The sequence below is a fragment of the Pelophylax lessonae genome, assembly GCF_965119305.1.
Source record: "Pelophylax lessonae genome assembly, chromosome: 4".
Lineage (NCBI taxonomy): Eukaryota > Metazoa > Chordata > Amphibia > Anura > Ranidae > Pelophylax > Pelophylax lessonae.
Window position 1 is genome coordinate 600,192,169 of NC_138771.1, and position 24,849 is coordinate 600,217,017.

General features: G+C 46.9%; 1 protein-coding gene across 2 annotated transcripts in view; it reads left to right on the forward strand.

Moving 5' to 3' along the window:
* DNM2 (dynamin 2) overlaps positions 1-24,849 on the forward strand; it is a 256,519-nt gene that overhangs the window by 128,168 nt on the left and 103,502 nt on the right. For both annotated transcript variants that reach the window (XM_082254569.1, XM_082254568.1), the window contains exons 6-8: positions 12,349-12,509; positions 13,791-13,933; positions 20,920-21,055. In XM_082254569.1, the coding sequence (XP_082110695.1) occupies positions 12,349-12,509; positions 13,791-13,933; positions 20,920-21,055 (440 nt within the window). The remainder of the gene's footprint in view (positions 1-12,348; positions 12,510-13,790; positions 13,934-20,919; positions 21,056-24,849) is intronic.

The window sequence follows — 24,849 nt, forward strand, 5'->3', positions numbered from 1 at the left end:
ACAAGTTCTCCAGTTTTTGTTGCAGAGAAACACCCCCATAACAGGATATTACCACCTCTGTGCTTTACTGTAGGAATTGTGTTATTTGGCTGGTGAGCTGTACTGGATTTCTGCCAGACATTTGGTGTTGAGGCTTACAAATTTGGCACTGAAATTGGGAAAATGCTCCCTCCTAATAGTTTGGAAGGTGCTCATGACTGATGCCAGCTTTATGAACTTTGGAGGTGGACCCTCTCTGCACAATGGACTTGGTTGTCTGAGGAAGCTTGACTCCTGATCAATTTTCTGGAAATGCTGGACTTGTCATCTGACAAGGATTCTGTTGAACAATGCCAAGGTTGTGGCTTTTACATCAATAATCATGGAGGCACTAGAATCCTTGCAACTCAAAGAGCTCTTCACCCAGAACTAGGTTAAGACCTCGGTCGCAAGTGGGAGACACCGGATGTGGATCCTTCCAGATTAAACAACAAACTGATCAGGGTTATCTCCAGATAAATGGATCAGGCACAGGAGAAAAGGGACATGGACTCCTGGCAGTCTCTAAAGTCTATCCCAAATCATCTGGATCTTTTGTCCAGGGGCCATTTTGCCATCCTGCTTTTCCTTCACAGCCTTTAAGATCCCATTCAGACAGGGGCGACACGACTTGCTGGGGCGACCTGTGAAGGCTGTGCACCGCGACCTTGGTGCGACTTGCACGGACTTCATATAATTGAAGTCAATGCAAGTCACCTCCAGGTCGCCCCAAAGTAATACAGGACCCTTTTTTCTAAGTCGGAGCGACTTGTGTCGCTCCTATTAGAACGGGTCCTGTGCTAATCAATGGCAGGCGACCGACCGCAACTTGTCAGGTGTGAATGGACCCTAAAGGTTTGGCTGTTTTTAAGTCCAGGTCCTGAGGGACAGTGGCCTTTGAGATTTTGCTATTCCTATGCTCATTAGGAATTGGAATTTTCACAGTCTACCATTGCACACAAAAACCATATTACTTTGTGCGAGACAAGAAAATTCCATTCCAGGAAGTTTTCAAAGGGACAAATTCTGTCTTTTATCCTGTCTGCTCTAGATCAATGTATGGCCTTCAATACCAGCAAAGGTGAAATCTCTGCCTTAACCTTTTTTTTTTATTTTCTTCTTTGAGAGACCCCTTGTTGCAAACTTCATAGTGAAGGCCTTCGTTCGTGTTCATTGTTCCTCCTGTACATTCCCCAGCTATTCGGTGACTGCCCTTTTGGACTGATTATGATTATTCCTCTGTCTATCCTTGCAAAGTTGTCGTCGCCATCACTTCTGTGATGAGTTTGATTTGGCAGCCCTAAAGCCCTTTTTTGTGCTATGCAAGGACAAGGTTGTTTTGATGCCCAGGGCTTTTCTCCCAAAGGTGGTTTCTTTCTTTTCACTAAACCAGGGCATTGTACTTTCATCTTTCTGTCCAGCTCTGAAACAACCGGAGATGATTTCCCTCCATTATCTGTATGTGGTCTTTGCTGTCAGTTTCTATCTAAGCTACAGGTTAATTTCAACAGTCCAACTCTGGCATTCCTGAAGGCCCCTTTTACAATTGTACGACCTGAAAGTTGCACAACACTTTGACGCGACTTGAAGCAATGTCTGTGTTTATCTTGAGGTCTATGGATCTCAAGTCTCATCATAGTCGGACCAAAGTAGTGCAGGGAATAGTATCCATTGGAAATCATGGGGTACAACTTGTCATGCGACTTTGCAGATCCAAGTTGCAGGACTAGTCACACAGGTGTGAAAGGGGCATAAGGGTGTAGTCGGTTTCTCATACCACTATTACTAGATGGATTACACAGCTCAATGTTCAAGTTGATGACTTCAAATAGAAAGTTCCCCCTTTTCTGGGCAATAAGCACTACAGTAAATTTACTTGTTCTTTATGGGCTTTTTTAGCATCCAGCATCTGTTTCTCATATTCACAGTAATTCCACCTAGTTTTCTTTACAAAAATTCATATTAATAAACTAGCATTTTCTCTATCGTTCATTGACAGATACAGCTCCATATAATTCTTGACAATTGGGTTATGCTGCCCCCTACAGCAGTAGAACACTAGGCAGGAAAAAGCTTTAATATGCCTATGGGGCCGTCCCTGCAGGCATACACCCACACACTCTGCTATAGGCTCCAGTTTGTTTCTGCCTAGTTTAGGAGTAGGACCTAGTTCCCTGCTGGGACTTCGGTCTTAGCTGTTTTTTTTTGTTTTTTTTTGGGAACCTTTTTGTAAGACTTTATTTTTTAGTTACTTTTGTTCCTGAGGGAACTACAAGCAACAGCCGGCTGGGTTTCGGACTGGATATGCTAAATCCTTAAGGTCTCCTAACCAGGCCTGCGAGCGTGCGCAGGTTATAGTCTAGAACTCGGCCTCGCTACAACAGAGCCCCGATGGACGGGGCTGGCCTGTGAGTGAAACACCTTGCTGGGACGCATACGACCTGGGTGTCGCAGCGTACCCCCTGGCTGTCAGCACCCCCACCCTGAGTGAACAACTAGTCAATTCGGAGTTGTGCCCACCTGATGCCATTGGTATGGTGATTAAGTGTCCCCCCATTTCTCTGGTGGTCTCGGGATAGACGTGGGCCCCTTCCTGGGAAAGTCGGCGCTCGGTTCCCCTGGTCTCTCTGTGATATCAGCCCCCCTTAGGTTTTTCTCCCCCACAAGCAGGTTCCTACCTCAGGGGGGGCAGATGTATTGCGGCGGTTCTGCAGGGGGGGGGAGGTTTATCCCAGTGGGGGCCCCTCTTGGGGACCCCCCCCCCCCCCCCCCGATGCCACTGTCTAATGACCCCCCTGGGGGGGTCCTGGAGACCACATGGCGCACCGTGGGGGGGGGGGGGTCACTATTTTGCTGTAGTTTTGCTCTGCATCAGTGTAATTAATGTTCCCATTGAAATGCATGGGTGGCCATGTTTTGGTAGTTTCTCCCATAGGAATGCATGGGGCGGCCATTTTCTTGGGAGTCCACGATCGCTGGACAGCAGGGAGAAACTAGGGTGACTCTAGTACATGACCCAGGTATTTCCTGTTCATATGTCAGATCGTTTTTCTCTCTGCACAGAACATTTCTATATCCTTCCATATAATTTTGGTATGTTACTGGGGTCCCTGTGGTTATTTCTCATTCACCCTGCTGCAGGCTGTGCTAGGGCTGGGACTTGTGGTGCAGCGGTGTGGATCACGTTTTTTGCAGTTTTTTTTTTTTTTTCTTAAAGTGACACTTTTTGTATTAAGTAAATATGGAGTCCCAGGACCAAATCTCACCCACAGATCCCCTCAGTGCGGTTGCAGGACCCTCTGGGTTGCAGCCCCTGTCTGTATTTACAGCAGTTTGGAAAACCTGGTGTCAAAAGTGGATTTCGTTTTTTAAAACAATGCCACTAGCAGAAAGCACCCTATGCTTTCCCCTGCCTCTCTAGTATCCTCAGATTCTGAGGTAGATATGGCCGCTGCGGATGCATGCCATCCTTGTGGATCTGCGTCTTCGCATTCTGATGTATCCTCGTCCACAGCCGTGCGGAAAATTGCGCTGGTGGAGGCGCTTAGTGTCAGTGCGGGAAACCTTAAAAGTGGCAGATGATTCTACAGCATCAGGGACGCAGTTGTCCTTTTGGCACCCGCAAATCCCAGAAGTCAGGCAAGGTTTTCCCTCTCCAGGACTTTTTGACAACATTTATAATGAACAGTGGGGTGCATCAAAGAAATGTTAGGGGGGCCTAAGCGCTTTTCAAAGACGCGATCTCTTTGCAGATGCGCTATCCGCTAGATGGGACTGGACCACCAAAGGTGGATCATCTGGTTTCCAGACTAAAGTCTCTGTGATTCAGGTGGAGGAGTCCCTGGTATTTCAAGACCCCATGGATAGATTGAGTCTCTGTCACGCCATTTGCATGTGATAGCGGGCTCAATACTGAAACCGGTCTTTGTGATCACTCTGATGTCACAGACCATAAAGAAATGGGCGAAGTTGCTGAAAGGTGACTTAGAAATGGAGCAGCTCTCATCGGGCCTGACGGGGCGAATGGACCAAATGGTCCAAGCCCTTCTGAATATATGTGGTGCGTCGCTGGATGTGGCTTCACCGGTAGCCAGAGTGTCTGTGGTGCTGGTTGCGATTAGGCGCATGGTGTGGCCAAAAAGCTGCTCTGCGAACCAGGTTTCAAAATTTGGTCTTTCTGACCTTCCCTTTACGGGAGACAGGTTGTTTGCTCAGTTCCACACCAGGTCATTACAGAGGGAAATTCTGGTCAGATGGAACAAAGATCCAAAGTCGTTCGATTCTATGATTCGGTTTAGTCACAACACGGCGTTGCGTCAGGGCAAGTCTTTCCTTCCATTGTATTGGACCATGGTGACCACGGGCGCCAGCCTGTTTGGCTGGGGAGGAGTACTGTGGAAGCTGTGTGCCCAGGGGTCTTGGACAGTGAAAGAGTCCAGACTACCGATTTACTGTTCTGGAACTCAGGGCAATAAAGCTTTGCCTTTGGTCTGCTGTGACCATTTCTAAGTGGATCAGGCAGACGGTGGTTCAGGCTTATTCACTGAAGGGTCAGGTTCCACCTTTCCCAATGAAGGCGCATTCTACTAGAGCGCTGAGTGCTTCTTGGACTTTTTGCCATCAGGCTTCGGTGATAAAAGTTTGCAAGGAGGCAACTTGGTAGTCAATGCACATGTTCACAAAATTTTATAAAGTTGATGTGTTGGCATCTTCGGATGCTTCTTTTGGCCGCAAGGTTTTGCTGGCTGCTGTTTGAAAGAGACGGTCTCTTTTGAGGGTGTTTGTCCAGGGGAGCGCCTATTGTTCCTGGTTGAGCTCTATATTCTCTGGTTGGCTAAAGTTTTTATCCTTGTTGGGAATTACGTTCTTTTTCTGCGTTTTCCTACCCCTCTTGAAAATACTGCTTTGGGACATCCAAATGGTCAAGAATTATATGGAGCTGCGTCTGTCAATGAACAATGGAGAATTGAATTTTTGTCTTACCGTAAAATCCTTTTCTCTGAAGTTCATTGACAGACGCAGCACCTGCCCCTCTATCTTGAGTGGTTTGGGGTTTTTCCGCTTAACACTGCTTGCAATGAAACTGGAGCCTATAGCAGAGTGTGTTGGTGTATGCCTGCAGGGATGGCCCCATAGGCATGGTAAATCTTTTTCCTGCCTAGTGTTCTACTCCTGTAGGGGTCACCATAGCCCAATGGTCAAGAATTATATGGAGCTTCGTCTGTCAATGAACTTCAGAGAAAAGGATTTTACGGTAAGACAAACACCCAATTTTTTTAATTTGGCACATTGCGCACAGTAATATAAGCATTCCCCTACTATTTGCTAAAATTCCTACCCCAGCAACTGCAGTTAACACTTTTCAGCAATGACCAGAAGTTCAGGGAAGCACTGAGCTAGCAGGAACCAAGAGCATAGAAGGTTGTGGACAGTGCAGTCCCATGTGAGTCTGTTGACTTTGATAAGGGAGGAGGAGGGAGTGGCCTTGCCATTTTGGGCTACAGCGCTGTTTCTTTTGATGCGTGTAGTGAGACATAGCACCAGGATAGGATGCAGCAAGAGAGAGGAGCCACACTGAAATAGGAAATCTGGGGCATGGTACCAGCTTGAACAGGGCTGAGGGTTTAATATCCCTTTGTTCTACTATGTGGATATTTAGTGCTTAGCTACTATGTGTATATTTAAGGCTTAGCTAACGTTGACTTCAGTCCATAAATCCATCAGATGGCTCTGTAAGCTCTGTTGGACCATCTTTTAACCTGCTGGCTTTTGTGGGCCTGTTAGCCTTCATTTGCCCTGTGACCCACGCCCTCAGTTGGACTGCTTTTGGATGTCTCTGCATCCCAGAATATACTCATTCTGTGTCCCGCAATGTACTATTAAGAAAAGGGATTTCTCTTACGTCCTCCGACAGTCGCCGCCTCTTCATATTCGTCACATATGGGGGTATTAGACTTTGCTCCGAAGGAGTAGCTAGGCAACAGAATATGTTAACATTAAAGCTTTTAACATATCCCACCCTCAAGGGGTGGTCCCCTCAGTCAATACCCTCCTACTTCCTGCAACCATATCTCAGTTTCAATGTCTAGCTTGTCAGGAGTGGCTGGCTCTCTCTGTGCTGGGGCTTTGTGCCCCAGACTCTTTCTTCTTTTTTGATTTTTTGTTTGAGTTTTCTCTCTACCTTTACTTAGCTGTTCTTTTTGTCAGCGTTAGTTCTTCGGATGAAGAGGATCATGCGGGCTGGGTCTCGGGCTGATCCCCCTGGTCGCAGGTCGTGGGTCAGTGGCTTCCCAGCCTGCCATCGAGCGTTCAGCCAGGTAACGCTCCTGGCACAGTGAACGACCCATCCCTGTTCGGTGCAGGGATGATTGGTGAGGTGGCTACCTCACTGGACGCTGTGCGGTTTCTTAACCCCCATTCTGTGCGTCTTGTATGCGACTCTCCCTGCCTCATGTGCAACGGCTTGTTCGCCTGTGCGGGTCCCCCACGCCATTGTGAGGTAAGTGTATCTATGTGGGGACCTGTCTGTCTGGGGGGTGTCAGTCTGGGACTGTGTAACCTGCCTCTGTTCACACTGTTTGTCTCCCTATCACTCGGCTGCATGCTGTGGGCTGCAAGGGGGGGGGGGAGCTGTGTGACACTGTGTGTGTCACCCTTGTCAGTGTGAGAAGCTGTGTGCTGTGGGGCATGTTTGGGCACTATACAGCGATCGCTGCGGCGATCTGACATGTTTTTTTATACATGGATGACATGTGTGCATTACTGTACTGTGGAGCGGTGGTTTCGGCGCCAAACGGCGCCATTTTGCCTACACTCGCTCCGGCCGCATGTTCTACATGCATGGCGGCCATTTTCTTGTAGCCTCCCATAGGCTTTCATAGAGCGCCCTGGCAGCATCACTTCCTCTTCTCCAGGAACACCGATCGAGGCAGCAGCGGCGAGGGTCTCCTCAGGTTATATCCTTCTTATCCATTGCCTGTGTCAGTTTTATTGTCCCTGTGGGGGTCTCATTGTGCTTGTGTGTGGTGCGGTGGGCTGCGCTCGCCGCGCTTGTTAAAGGGGCAGTTAACCCTTTATTATCCGGCATTTGTAATGGGGGCAATGGATTCTCAGGAGGGAAAATTTCCTACCGCCTTGGTGAAAAGCCAGGGGACCGCTGTTTCCCCCCCCCCAGGGGGGGATTTAGCCACTATTGTGGCTGGCCTTGCTGCTCAGGTGCAGATGCTGGTGGCTGCTCAATCTACTAAAAGACCCAGAGTTTCTCTTTCCTCTGATTCTGAGGGTGAAGGTGATGGGGCTGTTATGGTGGGGGCCTCCTTATCGGGGTCCCGCTCCTCCCTGGATCTAGTGGGGTCCGAGGTGGAGGCTGAAGTTGAAGGGGTTGGTAATTCTCCCCCTGGCTCGCCTGAAGAGCTTGCAATCATGGATGAATTGATTGCTTCCATAAAACAAACGCTGCGTTTGCAGGATGAAGTGTGTCCCCCCGCTGCCTTGGCGGCTTATGGGACGCAGAGAAAACGCAGGACGCCGCAGGTTTTTCCCTGCAATGATGATTTTCAGCGCGCTGTTAAGGAACAATGGCGCAATCTGCGCAAACCTTTTGCTGTACCAAGTAGGTTCAAGCTGCGTTATCCTTTATCGCCTTCCACTGATGAAAGGTGGTGTGTGCCACCCCCAGTGGATCACGCAATTGCGGTTTTAAACAAATCCACTGCGATTCCTGCAGAGGATTCCCCTGTGTTCCGTGATGCCACGGATAGGAGATTGGAGTCTCTTGCCCGTCATACTTATTCTGTTATGGGTTCTATGCTTAAGGCTCTGTTTGCCTCTCTCATGGCGGCCCAGGCGGTCGCAAGTTGGACGCAGATGCTTAGGCGCGTCCTAGTGGCCGATTCGGCCTCGCCGGCGACCCTGGATATGGTGGATCAAATCCACCAGGGTGTCATGTATCTTTGTGATGCGGACTTGGACCTAGTCCCGTTGGCTGCACGTGTGCACAGCGTGGCGGTGTTGTCTCGCCGCCTGGTTTGGTTGAAATGTTGGTCGGTGGACCAGTCTTCACGTAAGACTTTAGCCATTCTGCCTTATGATGGGTCTCGCCTTTTTGGGGAGTCCTTGGATGTGTTGATTAAGGGGATCACCGGAGGTAAGAACACTCTCTTGCCCCATTTCCCCAAGGCTAAGGGGGCTTCTGGGAAGAAGCATGCTAATTTTCGCCCCCCTCAGGGGTCCTTTCGTGCCTTTCGGTCGCACTACAAGGGCAAACCGTTCAAGGGTCAAGGCTCTCAGAAGAAGCCCTGGTCTGGAAAACAGAAGTCCGGTCAATCCGGATCCGCATCCCATAACAGTGCGGCCTGAAGGGGCGTCCTCACCCAGTTTTGGGGTGGGGGGACGCTTGCTCGGTTTTTCTTCAGCCCTGGTTGGCCCGCGTGCGGGACAGATGGGTTCAGGAGATCGTTCGATCTGGTTACAAGATTGAGTTTCTCGGCCGGAGAGCAGATTTTTTCCCTCAAATCTTCAACTGTCTCCAGAGCGTTTACGGGACCTGCACCTGGCGGTGCGGGACCTGAGGGCTCAGGGAGTGGTAGTTCCGGTGCCTCATCGGGACAGATTTCGGGGGTTTTATTCCAATCTGTTCACCGTGCCCAGAAAGGAGGGCAAGGTTCGTCCAATTCTGGACTTGAAGGCTCTGAACCGCTCTGTGCGGGTTCGCAAGTTCCGCATGGAATCCCTGCGGTCGGTGGTGGCTGCCCTGGTTCCGGGGGAATTCATGGCCTCCATCGATTTGAAGGATGCGTATCTTCACATCCCCATTTTCGAGGGTCACCAGAGGTACCTTCGATTTGCCATTGCGGAGGATCACTACCAGTTCGTGGCGTTGCCTTTTGGTCTCGCCTCGGCTCCGCGGGTCTTCACCACGATGCTTGCACCGGTTCTGGCATTATTGAGGGCCCAGGGCATTTCTGTCCTGGGGTATCTGGACGACATTCTGGTTCGGTCTGCGACCAGCCAGGGTCTGGAGAAGGACCTGTCTGTCACGATGCAAACTCTGCAGGAGTTTGGTTGGACGATAAATTTTCCAAAGTCGACACTGAGTCCGTCGGTTCGTCTTCCCTACCTGGGAATGATTCTGGACTCTGTGCAGGCGAAGGTCTTCCTGCCGGAAGACAAACTCAGAACTCTTCAGGAGGAAGTCAGGTCCCTCAGGGACGTTCCGCACTCGTCTCTGCGGACGTGCATGAGATGTCTGGGATTGATGGTCTCGGCCTTCGAGGCGATTCCCTTCGCCCAGTTTCACACGCGGGGTCTCCAAGCGGAGATCCTGTCCATGTGGGACGGGCGACCTCAATCTCTGGATCTTCAAATCTCGTTGAGTCATCGCACCGGAAGAGACCTTCTGTGGTGGCTCCAGTCCCCGATGGTGTCCGGGGGCAAGTCGTTTCGTCCTATCTCGTGGACGGTAATCACCACGGATGCCAGCCTGTCGGGCTGGGGTGGTGTTCTGGGCGTTCTGTCCGCCCAGGGGACTTGGTCGGAGGGGGAGTCCTCCCTTCTGATCACCATTCTGGAATTGCGTGCGATAAATCTGTCTTCATCGCTGGACGGACCGGCTGCAGGGCTGCCCGGTTCGGGTGCAGACGGACAATGCCACGGCGGTGGCCTACATCAACCACCAAGGGGGCACCAGGAGTGCCCGAGCGGCTCGAGAAGTGGCCGACATTCTTTCTTGGGCCAAGACTCATGTCCCGGCGATTAACGGCGGTTCACATTCCGGGGGTGGAGAACTGGCAGGCGGACTGAGTCGCCAGACCCTGGATCAGGGGGAATGGTCTCTCTACCCGGCTGTCTTCCAGATGTTGTGCGCGAAGTGGGGTCTTCCAGATGTGGACCTGTTCGCGTCTCGTCTCGACAACAAGGTGAGAAGGTTCGTGGCAAGGACGCGCGACCCTCGGGCAGACGCGTCGGACGCGTTAGTGGCCCCGTGGCATCAGTACAGGCTGATGTACGCGTTTCCACCGATTCAGTTGCTGTCCAGGTTCCTTCGCAGGTTACACTCGGAACGCAGCACGGTGATTATTGTGGCACCGGACTGGCCTCGCCGGTCCTGGTACGCAGACCTCGTGAATCTGGCGGTCGACGCCCCGTGGCGTCTGCCTCTTCGAGACGATCTCCTGTCTCAAGGACCGATGTACCATCCTGCTTTACAGTCGCTAGCTTTGACGGCCTGGCTGTTGAGACCGAGGTCCTGAAGGAGAAGGGTCTCTCCCCAGAGGTCGTTCATACCTTGATCAACGCAAGGAAGTCTTCCTCGGGGAAGGTTTATTACCGTACTTGGAAGGCCTATTTTGCCTGGTGTGAGTCCAGGGGGTTTTCTCCCCGCACGTACTCGGTTTCCCGAGTGCTGTCCTTCCTTCAAACGGGTGTCGATCAGCGTTTGGCGCTGGCTACGATAAAGGGTCAGGTGTCTGCGCTGGCCGTTCTGTTTCAACGTCCCGTGGCTTCCAACTCCTTGGTTGGCACTTTTGTTCAGGGAGTGCGGCATCTGGTTCCTCCTAGGAGGGATCCTCTGCCCCCTTGGGACTTGAATCTCATTCTATCTGTGTTACAACGTGCTCCTTTTGTACAGATCAGGGAGATCTCGTTGTCTATGTTGTCCAAAAAGGTCGCCTTTTTGGTTGCGATCACTTCGGCTCGCTGAGTGTCGGAGCTGGCGGCTTTGTCCTGCAAGTCTCCGTATCTGGTTGTTCATTTGGATAAGGTGGTCTTGCGACCTAATCCTTTTCTTCCGAAGCGAGTTTCGGAATTCCATCTTAATGAGGATATTGTCTTGCCTTCGCTGTGCGCAAAGCCTAAACACCCAAAGGAGGTGAGATTACATTCTTTGGATGTTGTTCGGGCGATAAGGGTTTACCTTAAATCGACTGAGTCTTTTCGAAAGACGGACTCCTTGTTTGTGCTTCCAGAGGGTCCTCGGAAGGGCATGGCGGCGTCGGCCTCTACCATCGCCAAATGGATCAGGCAGACCATTGAACAGGCCTATGCTTTGCAGGGGAAGGTTCCCCCTGTGCCTGTGAAGGCGCACTCTACTAGATCTCTGAGTACGTCTTGGGCCTGTCGTCATGGGGCTTCTGTAGCCCAGGTGTGTAAGGCGGCGACCTGGTCGACCGTGCACACTTTCACAAAATTCTACAAAGTAGATGTTCAGGCATCGGCGGATGCTTCCTTTGGCCGCAAGGTTCTTAGTGCGGCAATTCCCTAGGGTCCCTTGTTGGGGACCTCTGGCTGTTGGGATAAGTTTTTTATCCCCTGGTTATTTGTCTTTTCCTGGGTTGTTGCTCCAGTTGAGCACTTGTTTTTCCTGTAGCCCAGCTGGTTTCCTTCCTTTGGTAAGGTTCCTTTCTTTGATGCGGAGACTGCGTTGCCTTTCGGCGCGGATGCGTTTCCCACCCCTCATGTTTGCACTGCTTTGGGACGTCCCCATATGTGACGAATATGAAGAGGCGGCGACTGTCGGAGGACGTAAGAGAAAACGGAATTTTTGTAAAATCTTACCTGTAAAATTCCTTTCTCTGAGTCCTCCGACAGTCGCCGCCCCCGCCCCTCTTTTGGGGTTTGGTTGTATACTCTACTGCTATTCCACAAAAACTGAGATATGGTTGCAGGAAGTAGGAGGGTATTGACTGAGGGGACCACCCCTTGAGGGTGGGATATGTTAAAAGCTTTAATGTTAACATATTCTGTTGCCTAGCTACTCCTTCGGAGCAAAGTCTAATACCCCCATATGTGACGAATATGAAGAGGCGGCGACTGTCGGAGGACGTAAGAGAAAGGAATTTTACAGTTAAGATTTTACAAAAATTCAGTTTTTTGACTTATTGTAAATTATTTCTTGGAGTACATTACTGCATACAGGTCCCTCCCCTCTATTCTTATGATCCACTCCTACTGTTGCTTGCTAACAAAACTGAAGCATGCTGGGAGTTGGAAGATTTATACTGGACTGTCCTTGCAGCTTTCATAACCCAATGTACCAGAATACTCCATCCTGTGTCCTGTGATGTGCTCCATAAGAATTTTATGGTAACTCATTTCAACTTTTTGGTTTCAGCCATTTGTACCACACTGTATATGTAGGTAGGTGACTGTTCAAAGACCATACCCCTGCAATTTTCTGAACTCTGGACTGCCATTGTCATCACCTCGCTTTAAAAATAACATAGAATGGAGTTCTGCTTTAAAAAACATGGCTTTATCTAGGAGTTTCTGGAAGGTTTCTCTGCATTGCTGGCATATGCTGCTGTGAATGACATCAGCACCCTTCTCTCATAGGCTACGTTGGAGTAGTCAACCGAAGCCAGAAGGACATTGATGGTAAAAAGGATATCCGTGCTGCTCTTGCTGCCGAAAGAAAGTTCTTCCTTTCTCATCCTGGATACCGACACATAGCAGACAGAATGGGGACACCACATCTACAGAAAACACTGAACCAGGTATCGGGGCTGCTCTTTAATATGCAGTTCTGACAATGTGATATGTTCATAATACAGTACATATTCAACTTTATGTATTTTTAATCAATGCTACACAGGGCTCTCTCCTATGGTAGGTTTTTTTATTTTGGGGTTGGTGGTATGTGTCTGTATCCTCAAGAGTGGTGGGCAGCAGCAGTGGTTGGTTGCGTTTTATTCTTACAAAGTTTAGTGAACTATGTGGGGCAGGCACAGGTCACTCTAGTTTTCAAAGTAGTGTCAGTCCAGTCCGTAGAGTGGAGTTGTGTACATCTGATTCTGTTCTCATGACCATAGTTGCATTAAGGGGAACCTGTCATGAACACCTGTGGCTCTGATGAAAGCAGCTGTTCCTTATTCACATTCTTCATACTCCTCCTGGGGCAGTGAAACCAGGATTGTCTACCTTCATGACAGCCTCAGAACTGTATTGCTCCTTGGCAGATTGCTGTCAATCCACCATTTCAACAGTTCTGTTGAGGTGTTCTTGTATTTGTTTAGTGGCGGCATAATGGGTAAATCAGAGCAAAAGATCGAGTCACTGCACAGGAATCCCCAGAAAGTCAAATCAGTGATAGATTATTAAAAATTGATTAATGCTGTTGGTACATTGCGCTTATTTTATTGATCCTGCTAGTTCTTTATTGGTTCAATGAGTGTGGTTAGTGGACATTTATGGGACTTGTCAGTGATTGGGTAGTAGTTGTGTTTGGTATCTGTGAGAGAAGGGGAACGCTCACAGATGGGTAGATATTAGAATGAAAATTCTTAGGAAAAAAAATGTTCTAAGAAAGTTTTTGTTTTTCTAATCATTCGTCATGTCATATCGATTTTCGTTTTGACAAGACAAATCGAAGGAGCAGGATGGAAAATTTTTCCAAGAACAAATTTTTAACTGTGTGGTTTCGTTCGTAAAGTCCATTCATTCTAAAAGCAAATTAAAGCTTTCAAACTATATTCAGATGTTCTGAGAATTTTCGTACAAATTTTCCTAAGAATTTCTATTAAATTCTATCCGTCTATGACCAACCTCAATGGCCCTAGTACTTTTCTGAAGCCGGTTGTTCTTACAAGCACAGGTACAATATTGTACAAGTCCATGGGTTTGATTTTAGTAGCAGAAATGAAAGCATTGACTTCTGTGTATCTGTCCTCTGCTGTCTCTTCATCTCTATTCTGTCTCCATTGTATAATGCTGAATTACCTGCTTTATCATTTTCTAAATGGGCAACTCCTAAACTTCCCTTGCCCCTCCCCTTACAGCAACTCACCAATCACATTCGGGAAACGCTTCCTGCATTGCGGAGTAAGCTTCAGAGCCAGATGCTTTCTTTGGAGAAAGAGGTTGAAGAGTTCAAGAACTTCCGACCGGATGACCCCACAAGAAAAACAAAAGCTCTTCTTCAGTAAGTGGCAAAGCTGCTAGCATAGTTTGTGTGGTTGAAAAAAAAGTCCATCCAGTTTAACCAATAAAGAGGACAACTTTTTTTTTTTTTTTGTACAATCCTATATGCAGAATCCCATACCCCAGTTGATCCAGAGGAAGGCAAAAAAACCCCAGGAAAGCATGATCCAACTTGCTATAGCAGGGGGAAAAAATGCCTTCCTAATCAGATATTCCCTGGATCAACTTTACCTATAAATAGAAGTATCCAGTTGTATAATGTACATTTAGGAAAGAATTTAGGCCTTTTTTTAAATCAATCTACTGAGCTGGACAGAGCCAGCTCTTAAGGCAGTCCATTCCAGATTTTTGCAGCTCTTACTGTGAAGAAACCTTTCTGTATTTGGAGATTAAATTTATTTTCCTTCAGACGTAAACCGTGCCCCCTTGTCCTCTGTGATGAGCTTAAAGTGAATAACTCGCCACCAAGTTATATGAACCACTTATGTATTTATACATGTTGATCTTATACCCCCCCCTTAATCTTCTCAAGAGAGAATAAATTCAGTTCCTCTAATCTTTCCTCATAGCTGAGCTCCTCCATGCCTCTTATCAGTTTGGTTGCCCTTCTCTGCACTTTCTCCAGTTCCCCACTATTCTTTTTGTGAACTGGTGCCCAAAACTGAACTGCATATTCCAGATGAGGCCTTACTAATATGTACAGAGGCAAAATATCTTTCTCTGGAGTCCATACCTCTCAATACAAGAAATAATTTTTCTGGCTTTGGAAGCCACTGCTTGGCATTGCATGCTAATATTAAGCTTCTGATCTACCAGAACACCCAGATTATTCTCCACTATTCCCCCAATTGTACACCCCCCTAGTATGTATGATGCATTCATATTCTTAAACCTCCAAGTTCATAACTATCAAGAAACCTCATCTGCCACAATGAAACAGTGCATTGAGGTCGGCTTTTAAGTTGGAGACATTGCAGATGACACCAAGCTATGCAGTGGAATAACTCCAGACTGAAATGGTTCTTTTCATCCCAGACCCTATATCCTTTTATAAATATATTAAAAAGTAAGGGTCACACTGAGCCATGGGGTACACCACTTAACTGCCCTAGACCATTCAGCATAAGAATCATTAACCACTACTCTCTGAATACGATCTCTTAGCCAGTTATCGAGCGTGACAGTCTCTGTAACCAAAAACCCGTGCTGTGGCAATATGCGTGCTCTTCTTACAATGTATTCAGTGCTCCACCATTTGCAGGTATATAAATGCACTCGCCAGAGCCCCAAATGTTTTTTTTCTTTTCTCAAAACAACTCTGCAGTAGTTTGTGCTTGCATTTAAAAGTGCCCAGACCTGCACCAGCTCGATAAGCCTGCACTATGCCCTTCGGCATTCAAGCCCTGGTAAAATATGGACCTTCTCTCTCACTGCTAGCTCCTGTTCCCCGGCCCGTGTGCGTTCCACCAATATGCAGGAAATGACGTCAGTGGTTATCCACGGCTGTCAGGCAGCAACCCGATCTCTATGCATTTCGCCTATAGAGGCATTATCAGATAATCCAGTTGCCGCCTTTTTTCCTGGAGTCCTAAATGGGTGCTTCCCTCATACTATTGGTGGAAAGCCACATCCACAAAAATAAAATGTAAAAAATATATATAAAAAAAATTGTTATCTAGGCGTATTTCAAGTAAGACCGCAACCTTAATTCTAGTGAATGTGCTCACCCACACACTTCAAGGGATAATTAACTAACCTGGTTGGGGGTGAACCCACCCCATGACACTCACTTACCCTAATTCATCATGGATATAGGGACATACCAAATAGGAATTTACCCTCAGTCTCCCTCAGTCTCATAAGAATGGTGTCGAAGGTTAATTTAGAAATCATTGAGGTCAGTATCCAAGTTCAACCAAACCATACTCCACGTATTTAAACTATGAATCCATTGGGTTTTATTCTGATATTTGTTTTTGCATATCACTTCCCCCACCAATGTTTATGGCCTCGTCCTGAGCTGCAGCGTTCCTCCTAGCCAACAGCCCCCCGTTTTGAAGAAGTGCCCTGGTGGCTCCTGAGGTAGCCGATATTCTAAGGTGGGCAGAACAGTTCCTTCCAGCCTTCTCCACCGTACAAATTCCCGGGGTCAAAATTGGCAGGCAGATTACCTCAGTCGGCAGGCTTTGGATCAGGGGGCGTGGTCCCTTCATCTGGAGGTGTTTCATCAGCTGTGTCTCTGGTGAGGCACCCCTGAGATGGATCTGTTGGTTTCTCAGCTCAACAGAAAGATGCAGAGTTTCGTGGCTCGATCAAGGGATCCACTGGTGGCCCTGTGAGGTCAGTATTGTCTGATCTACATCTTCCCTCCTCTCAAGCTTCTGCCCAGACTCCTACGCAGGATCGAGGCAGAAGGGATTACGGTCATTTTAGTGGCTCCGGACTTGCTCCCCAGGCTTGGTACGCCGACCTAGTGCTGCTGGTGACCGACGTTCCTTGGAAGCTTCCTCTCAGGGAGGATCTGCTGTCCCAAGGACCGATCTTCCATCCTGCATTACAGTTGATGGCTTTGATGACTTGGCTGTTGAACGCCAAGTGCTAAAGGATAGAGGTTTGTATGAGTCGGTGATTCCTACGTTGTTAAAAGCTTGGAAATCTACTTCTAGGAAGTTCGGTCCGGTACCTTCTCACTGTGACTGGTTCGATTTTAAGACCAGTGTTTCCTATCACCTTGGCATCCCAGACTTAATGTAAAGGGCTAAGATTTTGCGCCAGCATCTTTAGGGGAGTCAACACCCTTCTGAGCTGGCGGATCAGTTGATCCAAGGGTTACAGCATATTTGTGATGCATCCCTGGATGCGGCCACCTTTGCCTGCAGGGTTTCTGTGACTGTGGTGATCCTTTGCCACATGATCTGGTTGAAGTACTGGTCAGCTGACTGATCTTCCCTTTTGTAGGTGACCGTCTGTTTGGTGCCTCTATGGAAGAGATCATTAAGGGCCTTTACGGGAGTACATTGCCTCCACAGGCTTCTAAGGGGCAAGAACCCCACTGTAAGCAGGATCCCTTTTCGGCTTACAATCATCGCTTTTGTCCGGCTGGCTCACAGGAAAAGGGGTGAGATCCACCCGTAACTTTGCGGGAGGCTCCAAGAGACCCTGGTAAGGCAAGTCCAAAGCGGGTGCTTCTGGTTCCGCCGACAAGCCTTCACCAGCCTGAAGGGGTGCCCTCACCTGAGCGGGGTGGGGGGACATCTTTGCTTATTTCCGGATCTGTGGACCTTGCTCACACTTTTGTGCAGGGAGTTCCCCATCTGGTACCTCTGTAAATCTCCATTTGGTCTGTCAGTGCTTCAAAGGCTTCCCTTTGAAAATATTCAAGAAATTCCTCTGTTTGCGCTATCGCAGAAGGTGGCTTTCTTAGTAACTATTACTTCTGCACGTCGCGAGTCGTAGTTGGCTGCGTTGTCCTGTCGGTCACCTTACTTGGTAAATCATAGGGACAAAGTGGTGTTGCGACCCTGTCAAGCGTTCCTTCCTAAGGTGATCTCGGGGTTTCATGTGAATGAAGACATTGTGCTACCGTCCCTACGTCCTAAGCTTACACATCCTAAGACATTTGCCTTACATTCCTTAGATGTGGTATGGGCGATTCAGGTGTACCTGGCGGTAGCTGAACCGATTAGGAAATCAGATTTTGTTTTTATGGATGGACCTCGTGAGGGGCAGGCTGCATCTGCTGCAATCATTTCCAAGTGGATCAGGCAGATGGTGGTGCAGGCCTATTCCATTAAGGATCAGGTTCTTCCTTTCCCTGTTCAAGCGCATTCTACGAAGGCGCTTAGTGCCTCCTGGGCTTTCTGTCATCAGGCAGCAGTAGTTCAGGTGTGCAAGGCGGCTACGTGGTCGTCTGTACACACATTCACAAAATTTTATAAGGTGGATGTACTTGTATTTTCGGATGCGGCGTTTAGCCGCAAAGTTTTTTGCAGGCTGCGGTTGCGGAGCCCTCCACTTCTTTAGGGTGATAATTTTTCTGGTGGTGAGCTCCAGTTGTTCCTAGTTGAGCTTCTGCCGTTACCTGGTTGGCTGTTAAGCCTTGTTGCGAATTCTGCGTTTGTTGTGTTTTTTTTCTTCCCCCACCCCTGAAGTTGACACTGCTTTGGGACATCCCACTGATCTGAAGAATTGAAGCGGTGTCTGTCACTGAACGAAAGAGACTGGATTTTTGTCTTACCATAAAAATCCTTTTCTCTGAGGTCCACTGACAGACACCGCACCCACCCCTCTGTTGGGTTTGAGTTGTTTGTTCTTCTGACACTGCTTGTTACAAACTGGAGTCATACAGCAGGAAGTGATGGTACACCCTCTGGGACTCCCCCAGGGGCCTAACCAAAACATGTTTCCGCCTAGTCCTACTCCTGAAGAGAGAGCAGCATAAGCCCACTGGTCTGAAGAATTGAAGCTGGGTCTATAGCGGGAAAAGGGAGTATACCCCCTGGAAATGCCCATGGGTGTAGCCAGAATTTTTTTTCTGCTTAGTGTCCTACTCCTGTAGGGGGCAGCTAACCCAATGGTGAAGAATGGCAGGAGCTTGGTCTGTCAACATCATAGAAATTGATTTTACGGTAAGTCAAAAATCCCTTTATTTTAAACTCTCCCCTCAGATGGGGGGTGAATGTTTCCTCCTCTTTTTTTTTCTCAACTTCCTGGGAGGGTCTGGTACATTTTTTAGATATTATTTTTCTTAAAACAGGATAAGAGGATGTAGAGGAGGGAGGAAGAAAAAAGGAATAATAAATTGGACAAATTTTATTACGTGTGGCACTAGGTTTGTCGCATACCTGCTCATTTGTCCATGTGGGCTAAGGTATGTGGGCCGAACCACTAAAACCTTGTCAAAACCTATAGGCAAGCATATTGGTAGTATTAAGAAGGGCTATAAGCAGCATAGCGTTTCTAACCACTATAGGCTCAGACATGGCAGGGATTCCACATTGCATTTTTTGGAATTGATAGAGTATATAAACATTTGGAGGGGGAGTGATATGCGAAAACAAATATCTCAGAATGAAATGCAATGGATTCATTGTTTTAAATGCGTGGAGTCCGGTTGGTTTTAACCTGGATATTGATCTTAATTGTTACCTCAATGATTTCCAAAATAACCTTCTATACAATTCTTATGAGACTGCGAGGGTAAATGCCTATTTGATATGTCCCTATATCCATGATGAATGAGGGTAAGCCCATCCAGGTTAGTTAATATATCCCTTGGAGTGTGGGGGGTGAGAGCATCCACCAGAGTGAAGGTAGTTGTCATACTTAATATCCTAGACCAGTGGTCCTTAACCCTGGCCTACAGGGCCCACTAACAGGCCAGATTTAAGTATTACCTTGGGGAGATGCAGACTAGAATACTGCAATCACTGAGCAGCAAATTATATCACCTGGGATGTATTTCAGTTATCTTAAAAATCTGGCCTGTTAGTGGGCCCTCTAGGCCAGGGTTGAGGACCACTGGCCTAGACCACTATTTTCTACATTTTATATTTTTTGGAATATGCCGAGGATAGATATGCTATAGAGAGAGAGATCCACGTCTTAGTTTACTTCAGATATCCTGACTGTAAGTCATGCCAATAAATGGTTTAACACTAGATTCTTAAAAGAGGAGTACAGTAGTAGTTTCAATACCTCTATTTGGTCAATAGGTGACAGCGATCTTTTGATATTATTCAGCAGCATCTTGATGAGCATTTTTTGAATTGGAGAATTTATTTGTTTGAGTGATGATGTGGTATTGTCTATTACATTTTGTTATATTGTGTTTGACTGTTATGTATTATGTGGATATGGGTAAATTAACAAGAGGGTGGGAGTGTATCATATTGCCAGTAGATTGTAAGCTCTTTGTTTGAGAAGCAATAGCCAAATAATATTAAGTAAGGACTTATTAGGTGGTCCATTGTTGGACTTTTAATTTGTGGGGTGCAATATGTAATCCTAGCATAATTGGAATGTCATTTTATGTCGATGTAGCTTTCCACCAATAGTAATAGGGCAGCAGTTATTTAGGTCTCCAGGAAAATGGCAGCAACCGGATTTCCTAATAATGCCTCTAAAGGCGAAATGCATAGAGATTGGGTTGCTGCCTGACAGCCGTGGTTAACCACTGACGTAATTTCCTGGGTAGTGGTGGTAGGCACGCCGCCCGGGGAACCGGAGCTAGCGTGAGAGAGCGGGTACATATCTTAACTGGGCATAGTGCAGGCTTATTGAGCTGATGTCGGTCTGGGCACTTTTAAATGTAAGCACAACTACTGCAGAGTTTTTTTTTTTTTTTTCTGTTGTGTTTAATCTATTAAACCGTGTTGCACGATCACCTTGTCAATTGTGTTTTACACCAATCGCTATCCATTGTCTGAGGGGAGTACACCTGTTGAGGTGAATTGTGCTTACTGTAGAAGAGTTAAAAAAATCCATATCTCTTGTGTATATATAAAAAGGTGAAAGTGGTCCCTGTGACCAGGGGATCTGGGGAGTGCTTTTATATACCAGCACGTGGTGAAGCACTGAATACATTCGAAGAAGAGCGCTCGGGAGTTTGGATACAGAGACTGTCACGCTCTATAGTGATTTTTCACTTTTCACAGTGGACTTATTATTTTTTTGTCACATATTGCTTTACTATAATAATTTTGATACACATATATGTGCTAGTGACCTCACCACTGAGGTCAGTTTTCTGCATTTTTAGGCATTTGTCACGTGTGTTGTAGCATATGTGTTTGCGTTTCTGTATATACATTTTTTTGAGCACTTAACATTCAGCTTTTGCTTATATAGCATATGTGCATGATGGTGTATTACTTGCCGGATCAACAGAGGAAAGCCTAAAAATAAGATACCATGTAATCACTATCTGCCAACTGGTAAGCTGCAATATACAGTATTACATTTTTAAACCCCTTTATCTCCTTGTAGGATGGTCCAGCAGCTGGGGGTGGATTTTGAGAAGAGAATTGAAGGTTCTGGGGATCAGGTAGACACCCTAGAGCTTTCTGGAGGTGCCAGGATAAACCGAATATTCCATGAGCGATTTCCGTTTGAGCTGGTCAAGGTATAGTATAATTTATATCATTTTAAAATGTGGCGACCATGTTCTTTTTTTTTTTTCTGAGCTTTATCATTAAAGTGCATGATTGATTTTCTAAATAATTCTCGCTATGCCTTTTTATTAATAATTTTAAAGTGGAATTGTGGCTATGCTTAACATTCAAAATGATTTACATGGAGAAGCAGTGAAGTCAGCCTGATCCAGGCACTACTAATTCTACTTTACCTCTATACTGTCATGTTGTGTTTTTCTTCATTTCTTTATCTTTACGAAAAAGAGGTTAAGAGAAATCGAAGCAAGCCCGAATTGTTGGTCTTTTTTTTTTTTTCATTTTATACTGTAAAGTTTAAAAAAAATAAAATAACCCCAGTGGCTGTTAGATGCCACCAAAGAAAAACTTTGTACCCAAATGAATATTATAATTTCTTTTAGCCAGTGTTCCATCTCCAAACAGTTTCTTTTAAACTATCACTGAAGTGGTTAACTAGCAGCAGCATGATACTTACACCCGCTGAAAGTTATCTTTCCATTCTGGGCAGACAGGTGTACTGAAGGTAGGATTATTGAATATACAGCTCTCATAGGCAAGCAAGAGTAATGTACAGTGCTCAAAAGAATTTAATTCAACTATTTTTTCCTACTAATTTCTGACTTTTTCACTAGTTTTGCATTTGGTTAGGGTCGGTGTCACTACTGGTAACATGAGGCGATACCTGGACCTTATAGAGGTTGCACAGGCAGTCCAATTCCTCCAGGACGGCACATCAATATGTGCCATTGCCAGAAGGTTTGTTGTGTGTTGTCACCCAGCACAGTCTCAAGAGCATGGGGGGAGATTCAAGGATACAGGCAGTTACTGCAGGAGAGCTGGACAGGGCCATAGAAGGTCCTTAACCAATCAGCAGGACCGGTATCTGCTCTTATGTGCAAGGAGGAAAAGAATGAGCACTGCCAGAGCCCTACAAAATGACCTCCAGCAGGCCACTAGTGTGAATGTCTCTGGCCAAATAATCAGAAACAGACTTCATGAGGGTGGCCTGAGGGCCCATGGGCCCTGTGCTCACTGCCTGTCACCATGGAACTCGATTGGCATTTGTCATTGAACACCAGAATCAGCAGGTCCATCACTGGCACCCTGTGCTTTTCACAGATGAGAGCAGGTTCACCCTGAGCACATGTGACAGACATGAAAGGGTCTGGAGAAGCATAGGAGAATGGTATGCTGCCTGTAACCTTGTTCAACATGACCGGTTTGGTGGTGGGTCAGTGATGGCCTGGGGAGGCATAGCCATGGGGGGGATGCACAGACCTCTACAGGCTAGACAATGGCACCCTGACTGCCATTAGGTATTGGGATGAAATCCTTTGACCCATTGTCAGACCATACACTGGTGCAGTGGGTCCTGGGTTCTTCCTGGTGCACGACAATGCCCGGCCTCGTACTGAGAGTAGGCAGCCAGTTGCTGGGAGGATGAAAGAATTGATACTATTGATTGGCTCCCACGCTGGCCTGACCTAAATCCAATAGAACACCTCTGGGACATTGTTTTGGTCCATCCGACGCCGACAGGTTGCACCTCAGTCTGTTAAGGAGCTCAGTGATGCCCTGGTCCAGAACACCATCCGTCATCTCATTAGGAGCATGCCCTAATGTCAGTCATGTATACAAGCACGTGGGGACCATACAAACTACTGAGTACCATTTTGAGTTGCTGCAATGAATTTTCAGCAAAATGGACTAGCCTGCTGCGTAATTTTTTTCACTTAGATTTTCGGGGTGTCTTTGAATTCAGCCCTCTGTAGGTTGATCATTTTAATTTCCATCAAACGATGTGGCATCCTTTAGTTCCTAACACATTACCCAGTCCATATCAGTATAGATATCCAGCATATTTTTTCCCATTTGAGATCTGATGTGTTTTCAGTAGGGATGCACTGAAATGAAAATTCTGGGCCGAAACTGAAAATGCAGGATGCCCTTGGCCAAAAACCGAAAATGACTTTTTCCCCCAAAAAAATGTAAAATGGATAGAACAGGGGCATACACCAAAAACAGGTAGCAACGTACACCTGTCGCTGCCACCCTGTCACAGTATATGTACTGTGACGGGTTGGCAAGAGGTTAATTTAATTACCAATGGTATTAGTATTATGCAGCATGAGGGGGTTAATGTATTGCCACTGCTGGTCATTAATCTTAGTGACCGACCAGTGGCAGTTAATTAACCCCTTTGCTGCATTAGTGCAACCAGTATCAGTGCAACCAGTGTTAATTAACACTGATACTGGTTGCACTAATGCAGCACAAAGGGGTTGATTAACTGCCACTGGTCGGTCACTAATAGATGAGTGACCAGCAGTGACAATACATTAACCCCTCATGCTTCATAATACAAATACCATTGGTAAGCTGCCTCAACTCTCCCCCCCCCCCCCCCATCCCCCCCCACTGCCTCAGCGTCCCCCTCGGCAGTACACCCTCCCCCTCCCGGTGATGTCACTACTACGATGTGTGTGTGTATGAAGGGACGTACCGGGCGGGAGGGCGGGGCGAGCGGCCGCTAATAGATATAACTATGTGATCCTTCCCTGTCAGCGGGACTGTGTGTGAATGAACTGACCTGACATCGGGCGGTGGGGCGGGGCGAGCGGCCGCTAATAGATATAACTATGTGAGCTTTCACTTCCCTGTCAGCTGAGATACATGCCTGACAGGGAAGTGAAAGCTCACATAGTTATAGTCATTAGCGGCCGCTCCCCCCGCCCCACTGCCATTCACTTTCATTCAGTTCTCATTCACACACAGTCCCGCTGACAGGGAAGGATCACATAGTTATATCTATTAGCGGCCGCTCGCCCCGCCCTCCCGCCTGGTATGTCCCTTCATTAATGCACAGATCGTAGTAGTAGGGACGTCATTGAGAGACGGGCGGCCGGCCAGAGGCGGGACTGTTAAAACCTGCTCTGCGCTGCGCCCTCCTCCTTCCTCACGGCGGCCATATTAATTTCGGTAATGTTAACCCATTATCGGCCGAAATGGAATAGGCTCATTTTCGGCTGATAATTTCGGTGGCTGAAATTTCGGTGCATCCCTAGTTTTCAGTGGTGTTAATTTTTTTGAGTAGTGTAGATAAACGGGTACAATTGATTTAGGATTTGTTTTATCTGTGTATCACCTGAGACCAGCCCATTCACTGTGTATTTGTGAGGGTTTATAACCACTTTAAAGTGGAAAATTTTTCTACTTTAGTTCCAATTTAAGGACAGGATCTCCTGGCAGCCATGGCACTTTTGCGTATGTAGCTAAACTTGCTTTCCTTTTATTCTTGTAACACATTTATTTTGCAGTTTCAGAATTTCTGTGTATTTAGTGCCTTCCTTTACCCTCTCATCCACTTCCCATTAATATTTGATAGCTACTCATTATTTTGTAGAACAAGCATGCTGAACTGATATTTTTGGGATATATGCTGCACATGTTCTCCTTTGTGGCTTTCAGCTACTTAAAAATTCTAAATTGCAAGAGGCCTCAAACTCCTGTAACCCTACTTGCATTCTTTTAAAAGTCTTGTAAAATGTTTTATTGTAACTTATTATTAGGATATCTGTGTGCAAAATGCAATAAATAGCCAATACTATATGAGGTATCCACAAAATTAAATCATTTTAATTAGCCTTTGATGCATAAACTGCTGTAGTGTTATGATTAGAGAAGAGTAGAACTAAACACATTGGACGTTCAGGAACTAATTCTCAAACTAAAGTAGCACATTTATTCATTTTCCCCTCCTATTTGG